The sequence below is a fragment of the Mustela nigripes genome, chromosome 5 (assembly GCF_022355385.1).
Source record: "Mustela nigripes isolate SB6536 chromosome 5, MUSNIG.SB6536, whole genome shotgun sequence".
NCBI lineage: Eukaryota > Metazoa > Chordata > Mammalia > Carnivora > Mustelidae > Mustela > Mustela nigripes.
The window spans coordinates 79297913-79307881 of record NC_081561.1 but is presented as its reverse complement, the minus strand read 5'-3'; the positions used below and the strand labels follow the sequence as shown (position 1 = coordinate 79307881).

The 9969-nt window shown below is 37.7% G+C and overlaps 1 protein-coding gene across 1 annotated transcript in view; it reads left to right on the top strand.

The window, feature by feature from the left end:
- The first annotated feature begins 581 nt into the window (after positions 1-581).
- TMEM244 (transmembrane protein 244) overlaps positions 582-9969 on the top strand; it is a 40461-nt gene continuing 31073 nt past the window's right edge. Inside the window, exon 1 of the mRNA XM_059401570.1 lies at positions 582-693. Coding sequence (XP_059257553.1) covers positions 582-693 — 112 coding nt within the window. The remainder of the gene's footprint in view (positions 694-9969) is intronic.

Genomic DNA, 9969 nt, shown 5'->3' with positions numbered 1-9969 from the left:
GCATTTTCATTAACGAATGTATACTTTTGCCATCTGCATAAAATATTACTTTTAAGAACCCATTCCCTCCTTGTTTATAAACCTCAGCCAACTAAGATTCCTCTCATGTTCCTCAGATCTATCAATCATATCTAGCTAGCTAGCTATCCAGCCATGACCTTTTTCCTCAAAGAATTTAAAGTAGCATACAGCAAATATTTAGAGGAAATCAGGAATTATAAATACTGAAGTAAAAACGGATCCAGGAGATAAAGAAAAGAACATGACGTGAAAACACATGTAAGCATATCCTAAAATCCAACAGAGCTGTCATATTTTATTTTGCCTCTGAGCTTCCAGGAAGACAAAGCAAAAAAAGAAATAAAAATCTTGTTTTCTTTAGAAGGGGAAAAAAAAAAAAGATGTCTGAGGGAGAAGAGCTTTCCTCACATGAAGAGCCAGTTGGAGAGAAGGCTGGCAGTACTCTCCGAAATGATGCCTCATAGTAGTATTTCTTGAAATGGCTCTTAGTGAAAAGCAAGGTAATAACATGGGTCAGTAAAATAACATGGCCCTAGCCCCTGACTTTAGGACAGTCAGACATGATTGGAATTAGAATATATAATGAAATGGAGACATTGCTCATTCTTGAAATGAACCCCTTTGTTGCGGGAAGTTCAGAAACGCTTCGCCATCAAAAACGGGGATTGAAAGGTAATTTATGGCTCCCAATCACTTTGCATATTTAGAAAACACTTCAAATTGATGAGGTGCTATCCTCATCAGACTGTTTGATGTTAAAATTTAGTTATTGCTCTGATTTCCCTACATTGTGTGTTTTTACATCTGAAATTTAAAATAATCCCCAAGTTTACTTAGGTATGTTAGAAAGCTACCCCTTTTAACATTTGGATTGAAACAAATAATCATAAATTGCAACCACTTCAATAACTCATCTTAAAAATGAGCATCACAATATTTTGGAGAAAAATCTCTTCTCTAAAAAGTGGGGGCAAGGAGGATTGATTTTTTCCAAGAATGGTTTTGTTTCTTTATCTTATTAATATAAATCTAAGAAAAACTGCAACTCCCTAAACTATCACAAATTTGAGATAGCGATTGATTAATTTTTGCATCTTTGGTATGGTGGATGATAGATGGATACATAGATAGGGAATATAGATAGAGCTCTTTTGCATATATTTTATTGCTTGTCACCCTTTCATGAACTAAAATAACGGAGCATTTTAACATCTTGTATGTTTTACATATTATTCCTTGACATGGAAGACTCTTCCACCATGAAAATACCATAGCCTGTGCAAGGCCATATCTGAATTTATGTTTATTTAATTTTGCTTTTATCACATGAGAACTAAAGTAATTGCATATTTGGTAATAAACTTAGGATACTAATAAAAATTCTTTTTATACAAAAGTCTTGCTTGTTAGTCCGGCTCACCACTGGAAGCAACTGAAGGAGCTCTCCAGGCTAAATCACATTGTCATGAGGTTTTTCTGCCTCTCTAATAACTAAGCTCCCTTAGAGGAGGACCCAAATGGAGACACACAATGATAAATTTCAACACTGTAGTCGATCGCCTCATCTGAATTTTCATTCAACAGAATGACTGATGTGACTCAAAATAACTTTGAAAAACCAAGATAAGAAATTTGAGGCTCTCGTGACATTTGCAACGTATTTTAAGAGCTAACTGAATATAATTAAATCATCAATAAAAACAGCTCTTTTCGTGTTTTTCTGAAAGCAGATCCCAAATGAGAAGATAAAGAGGAAATGAAGGCCTCCGTAAGTAGAAAAAAGTTATTCAGAAAATAAAGATCAAGCCATGAGAATGAAAAAAATCATTACTGCTAGAAAGACATTGAGTTACACTAGTGCGCAAAGAGAAGCAATAAAAAGATTAATCTCCAAAGGATTCCTAAACCGCGTGAATGGAAGGGTCTTAAGTAATAAATTTCTGCCACGTTATGATGCATATGGATTATTGACAGCCAACAGGTAGTGGGTGTTTACCATAGGACAGGCAAGAACTCTATAACTGAATTCTCACGTGAACTGTCAGAGGTAGGAGCTGTTACTTTTCATGTTTTATAGATGAGGACACTGATGCACAGAGAAGTTAGGCAAATTTCCCGAAGTCACGTGATTAGTAAGCGGTAGGCAGATGGGACTTGAACCTGCAATCAGGCTTCATAGTCAAATACCTTATCACCATATAGGCTCAGCTGGCTCATATCTACATTCATTAGTGGTCTTTGCTTATCATAAATATAAGTTGCTACATGACAGTGAAGGAACTGCAGACCAGAAAGGGTAAGGGAATTATCCCAAGTCTTTGAGTTAGTTAGTAGTCAAGCCAAGAACGCTGGTTTCCCCGTCCACTGTGCTCCTCAAACTGTGCTGCCTCCCAGTTATGTGATATATGAAGAAAGCCAGAAAGTTAATTTAGAAAGATAATCTGTGGCAAAATGACCACAGAATAATTAAACATGACCAAAGTGATTTAATCATTTCAATTTACATTTCCTGTGCGAGGGCTTCTGTCCTGCCATGGTGCCACCCCTCCACCCCCAGTTTTCTATTCAGCAGGGCATTTTAAAAAGTCTGAAGATACTGACTTAAGTTTCTTAGACACATATAATTCTGCCATAGTTCTGAGTTATGGCCACGGAGAGGACGCAATTTTAGCTCACTTGTGAATGATGTTATTAGAAGCATGCTATTGTTTGGATCATAGATTAAGAAGGTAGGAATCTTCTGAGCTATTCATCTGACATCTTTTATTAATTTTAAATTAACCTAGAAATTAAACTGAGTTACTTTTATTAGAAAAAAATTGGTTTGATAATTATCTGAATAGTCACTAGTCTATGTTTTATTCTTAGATCATGTCTTGAGTTGCTTGTATAACCTTCAAAAATTCCATAAATCTCTCCCAGTCTTAAGATAAAAATTATGAAGCTTAATTTTATCCTGCTTTTTGCTACTTAGCACTGCCCAATGGTGCTCTTATGTGTAATGTGTTCTCCTAAGATAAAAAGCTTTTGCACAGCAAAGAAAACAGTTGGCAAAAGCAAAAGAAAACTGAGAGAATGGGAGAAGATATCTGCAAATGTCTTATCAGAAAAAGGGCCAGTATCCAAAAAAATCTATAAAAAACTTATTGAACTCAACACCCACAGAACAAATAATTCAATCAGTAAATGGGCAGAAGACATGAACAGACATTTCTCCAAAGAAGACATCCAAATGACCAACAGACTCATGAAAAAATGTTTAACATCACTCAGCATCAGGGAAATACAAATCAAAACTACAATGAGATACCACCTCACACCAGTCAGAATGGCTAAAATTAACAACTTAGGAAAGGACATGTCGGTAAGGATGCAGTGAAAGGGGAACCCTTTTGTACTGTTGGTGAGAATGCAAACTGGTGTAGCCACACTGGAAAACAGTATGGAGGTTCCTCAAAAAGTTGAAAATAGAGCTACCCTGTGACCCAGCAATTGCTCCACTAGGTTACATACCTGGGGCATCTGCACCCGAATGTTTATAGCAGCAACATCCACAATAGCCAAACTATGGAAATAGCCTAGATGTCCATCAACCCATCAAAAGATGAATGGATGAAGCAGATGTGGTACATACACACACACACACAGGAATACTACTCAGCCATCAAAAAATGAAATTTTGCCATTTGCTATGAGTGGATAGAACTAGAGGATATTATGCTAAGCGAAATAAGTCTTAATCGGGGAAAGATAATTATCATATGATCTCATTCATATGCAGAATTTAAGAAACAAAAGCAAGGATCATAGGGGAAGGAAGGGAAAACTAAAACAAGATGAAATCAGAGAAGGAGGCAAACCGTAAGAGACTCTTAATCATAGGAAACAAACTGAAGGTTGCCGGAGGGGAGGGGAGTGGGGGTATGGGGTAACTGAGTGATGGACATTAAGGGGCACACGTGATGTAATGAGCACTGGGTGTTATATACAACTGATGAATCACTAACTCTACCTCTGAAACCAATAATACACTCTAATTAACTGAATTTAAATTTTTAAAAAAGGAGAAAAAGATGGTATGAAATAAGCAGAGAAGACGGACAAAACATGGCTGCACACATTGCCAATTTTAACTGGGCTTTTCCCTCCTTCTCCCAAATTCTAGGCCCCAAGTATTGTCCCTGTAAGACCCACTGAGGCAAGAACTGGGTCTAAAGGTTTGAAAATAGCCTCACCTTGCCTGTACTGCTGGTTATCAGTTTTACAGTCTTTCTAGAGGAACACTCAGTACCCCATGGATGTCTGGAAAATGTGCAAACCCATGGGCCCAGAAATTCCATTTTTAGTGATTGACCATATGCAAAGATTTATTCATAAACACAAAAGAATCCATATCACAGCATCATTTAAAATAGTACAAGAGCAACGGTTCCAGCCACAGTCTTATGTGGTCAATCCAGCAATTAAGGATTTGCTAAGGCGAATGAGACTTCCATACCATGTGTGGTATGGAAACACAGATTAGTTATTGGGACATAGAAATGTTAAGAAGAAGTTTACAGAATTTGAGTTCAGGTACAAACCAGTTATAAAATAAATAACTTGTGGGGATGTTATGTACATTTGTGATGACTATATGTTAATAGTCATGTATTGCAATTTGGAAAGCTGCTAAGATGGTAGATCGTAAGAGTCCTCATCACAAGAAATATTTTTTTGTAGTTGTGTGTGTGATGGATGTTAATTAGACTTATTGTAGTGATCATTTCACAATATGTACAAATATCAACTCCTTATGTTGTACACCTGAAACTAATGTAATACATCAATTATACCTTAGTAAAAGTTACAAAATATAATCTCTATTATTACAAAACAACAACCAAAACCATTACATTAATACTCTGAAATTTAACCAAGATTATATCTGAGGGGTGAAATTTTGCATAGATTTTTACATTCTTCTTTGTGAATATCCAAGTTCCCCTAACTTCCTAAATGAATTTGACACATTTCCTGGTCTTATTTCTTTCTAAGTCCTGACTCTAAGTTACCATTAAATTTGGCTTCTATATCCTCTGCATTCCCACCCCAGCCAGGCACTGTTGCCCTTGCACCTGTCCTAGGCAATGAGGACCCATCCCTCTCTTGCTTGCTCTCAGTGTGACCTGTTTGGTTTGGATTTGGTTTTGGTTTCTGTTGTTTCATCATTCTTCTGTTGGTAAGGCCAAGGGGAAATCCTGAAAGAAGTCTTTTTTTCTTTTCAGTAGTCTCTGAGCATCTTACTCATTGCTGTGAGTTAAGTGATTAATAATTTATTCAAAGCAAAACTTTGGAGCAACTGAAAAATAAGAAAAATCTTTCTCAAATCATTTTTACTAGCACTATATATGTCAGGTACAGTAAGTCATGGGGCTGACCAGGTCCGTGAATGACCATTTACATTAACATTGACTAAGAGACTGGTGAATATAATAATAAAACTTTCTCCAAAATCTCTTTCTTACATAATAAATGTGCTGCCCCAAATGAGCAGGCATGAAGATCAAAGTGATCTTGCAATTGAAAGAAGAGACAAAATCTTCTTGTAAACCAAGTACCTATTTTTAAATTTTCTGATGGGTAAGTTTAAATCTCAAATGTAGTATTAAACATTTAATGTCTTAGAGAAGGGCACTGTCGTGCTTCTTGGAGGAAATTTTGTTTATCTGAATAGCTTCAGTTTTGCGTGGGTTCAGTTTCATGCAATCAGGTTTCACTTCCTGTAATAGATCATTATTTTTTTAGCCCATGATGAAGAAACTATGTGAATTTATACCATAGCAATTAGTTCAAGCTGGCTCAATTTCATTAGTATATCAAGTGTTATCTCACCTGAGGTTTTTATGCAAAACTTCATATTTTCCAGGAATGTCATTGCTATCTTCAAACATAAATATCCTGTGTTGGCACAAAACATTCTATGTAAATTTGTATCTGTTCAACTATGCTCTGCTGAGTTGTTGGATTCAAGAGCCATTATGGTTGAATTTCACAAGAACACCAGGCTAGAAATGTAAATACAGAGCTTACGGACTTGTTTATGGAACACCTGTCTGCAACACGGCAGTCTCAAAGGGTGTGGTTGAATGGTTCCTTTCATGAATTTTGAATATGCCCAACTCTGTAACAGAGTATCTGTTATAAATCCAGGGGTAGTTTGGTCTCATTTATTTCCAGGTACCTTTCAAATGCTTTGGGTTTGGTAAAACTCAAAAGAAACATCCTCCTTCTCCCACCTGTTTGGAGCTATTCAGATATTAAATGGTAACTGAATCCTTCGGTATCTGGGAGTGAAGTCAACAGTCAAGTTCTCAGGGTGGTGTTTTATCATCCCCATTCAATTTCTAAGAAGTTGCAGAACTTATTTCAGGAACCACTGCTGCTGTTTCTCCTCCTCTCCTTCTTCTTTTAAGTTACTGGAAGGGCCCACTAGTGCTCAGCAAAGCAAAACCCAGAGAAATTTGGAAAACTTGGTTTATTTAAACGTGGATTCCATGAGGCTTTGAGTGGTTCTAAATTTGGTAAAACCTGTTCTCTCATTCTTACGGTTAGCTTTTTTTAAGAGTCATCTGGACTTGATTTTCAGAAGGAAGAACCTGAAGTTCAAAATTCAGCCCAGCACTTTGTGGGAATGTGCATGTATGTGTGTGTGTGTGTGTGTGTGTGCATGCCAGTATGTGTGTACATAAAAATATATGTCTCTAAACAAAAAACAAACTATATGTCAAGCCTAGTGATTATTGAAACCTAGTTTTCAGGCTCCCACCCCACACTGACTGTGGGTTTGCATTGGAAGGAATAGTGGAAAATTATCAGGAAATGGATCCAAATGTTCCAAAACTTTTTTTTTTTTTGGATTTTTTTTTTTTTTTAAGGCAGCAATCTATGCAGAGAATCATTCCTTTCTGAAATTTCTTGGTCAAAGCACCAATATCTTTCTTGGCCCAAGTTGCTTTAAAAGAAATCCTTCTTTCATTGCTGCTTTTACAAGACTGTATATATAGCAGTTATTCAATAAATTTGGATGAATGAATGGATTAATAATAATTTTGTCTACAAAGATATTTGGAATTTTCTATGATTAATACAATTTTGTATTCTCATATACAATCATATGTTTTCATTTTAAAAATAAAATCCTACCTTAAATTTTTTATTTTAAAACTTAAAAGTATACACAATAGTTACAAATTATATTACTGATTGCTACAATTGATTATTTTTTCTTAACTTTAGTCATGGAAAAACTTTTTTTTGGTCCTTGGGCATTCTGTAGTCATATTATTTACCCCAAATGTTAGTATTCCATGATATGTGCATTAGCCAGCTTCCAAAATGACCCCATATGATTCTCACCCTTGGTATTCACACCCCAGTAGCTTCTACTCCCCTACTGAATCCAAGCTGACTGGGTGTGACCAATAGAGTACAGAAGTGACAGTGGTGACAGTCGAAGTCGTGAAAGGTGATGTACCTTCCATCCTGATCTCTTGGATTACTCACTCTGGAGGATGAAGCCCTCTTGGAAGTACATTCTCAAGCCCCAGTGAAGACCTTGGACCATCACCTCAACCAAAATTTGACTGTAACTACAAGAGAGTCCTAAGTGAGAACCACTAACCAAAGGTGCCCTTCCTGAATTGCTGACCTAGAACTTGTAAGCATAGTAATTTATTACTTAATAGCATGAATTTTTAGAGTTCTTCATACACAATCACAGTAAGTAAAGTGATATCTAACTGTCAGTGTATTTGGCAAATTTGTAGATTTAACTCTTACCTGTAAGGACAGAAAAGTCTATAGCGATTCTAAGATCAAGTACAAACTGAGATCCTCCAACAGTGTTTTATCAAATTCATCTTCTTAGGAAAGTTTCTCTGTTGAGCATGTTCAGTTCCGGGCCGTTAAGTTTCTTGCCGCCTTTGATATTGCCTAACACTGAAAGCTGCAAAGCAGCCAGTTCCAGGCCCAACTTCTCTACCTTTTAACTGCTTTAGTGGATTTACTTCTTATCCCTGTCTGAAGACAGGTCCCTTTTACAATCAGTCGCTGCTGGTGCCCCCCGGGGTGTGGTGAACCGCATCTAGCGATGAAATGAATAAAGGGATTAGGGAATAATAGGTGAAAAATACATGAGCCCATGAACATTTGCTGCCTACCATGTATCAGGTACCATGTCGAATGTTTTCGGTTTGTGTTCCGTGCCTCCACTCCCACCACCTCCCCCCTTGAGGGCGTGCAGCACGTTTGTTAGTACTTCCTATGCATCTGATCTTCCCAAGAACCCACTGCACTCGGGAAGAAGGTCATCTCAGGGACAAAGGGAGTTTGTTAGCATTTAGAATCTTCCTGACATGATTTTCTTTTTAAGATGTAATCAGCTTTTGGTGTGGGGAAAGAAAATCTGAGAACTACCCATTAACCAATAGCTTCAGCTTCCCCAGGAGACGTAAGCTCCTGCTCTCAAAAAAAGAGCTTCATTCTTGAGAGGAAACTGATGATCACCAAAAAAAAAAAAAAAAAAAAAAAAAAGAGAGAGAGAGAAAATTGCCACAGAGCAGTGACTTCTCCACAAAGATGCAAAATAGGTCGTCAGACGGCTGCTTTAAAGGACACATAGCCTGAGATCTGGAGGAAAAAAAGAAAAATCACAAATGAAAGGAAACACAGGTGGAAGGAACAGATTTTAAAGGCCATGAGGTGGGGGAGAGCTTGGTGTATTGAAGATGAAATGAAGGCCAGTGGGCAGGTAAGAGTCCGCCGGGTGGTACAAGATGAGGTCAGAGAGATAGACCAGCCCAGTCCAGGAGGCCTTTGTGCACTAGAATAAGAAATCAGAACCTTGTGCTAAAAGCGACGAGAAGCCAAAGGAGGATTTTAAACCAGTGATTTGAGTTCTATTTCTAAAGGATCCTTCCTGCTGCTCTGTGAAAACTGGGGTACTGTCTGGGGCCAAAGTCAGAGCAGGGAGTTATTAGGAAATTGGTGCAGTAGGAGAGGGAGGGGCGCTGGCGGTCGGCTGCGGAGTGGTCCCAGGGAGGGGGGGAAGTTGATATATGCAAGCACACTCTTGCTGATGGACTGACCACAGGTGTGGGGATCTCAGAGGTCTGGCCTCCCAGACCTCAGCTCTTCTGGCCCTGGAGATTTTCTGGCCTATCCACCACTGTTGAAATAGTCATTTTAATCATCTACTGGCCTACCCCTTATTATTTCATAAAACGATGCAAATGGAAAAAGTGAAAATGTTGGTATCGGTGACAAAAAGGACGGGTCTCTTGAATGGAGTACCTTAAGACAAAGATGGATATCATTAGGCATTTGGAAAGCAACAAGTTTCAGTGTCCATTGGTTTCTCAATGACATCTAAAGCGGCCAACAGAGTATTCGATGTTCGAGAACAGAAGAAAATGAAAGCTTGTGTCAGATACATCGTTGCATTGTTGAAAATTCTTTCTAAAAGAAAAGGTACACTTTAAAGTAGTTTTTAGAATATCTTTAGTCTGGAAATCTTTGTATCATGTTTAAGTCTATTGGCCAACTTTTGCACATTCTTGATCTTATTTGTGCTTTCAAATGTACATAGTCCTTTAGCAAATACCACATTTTATTGTAGGACTGTACAAATCTGAATGGAACTCAGTATTTAATGTGGACATATTGAGTTCCTGCTATGTTCTGGGAACCTTTCTATGTGCCTTGGTGATAGAAATAAACAAACTAGATCAGACACAGTACTTGCCTTCCTAGGGCTTACAATCTAATGGGTATAAAAATAAGCAACCAGGTAATCACAATGGACAGCGACAAGATCACGGGCAATGTTCAGGGTACCAGAGAAACACACACTTAGAAATAATATCTAAGAAGTTGGGTAACTTGGGGTAGGCCTTGGAAGCCTCCCTG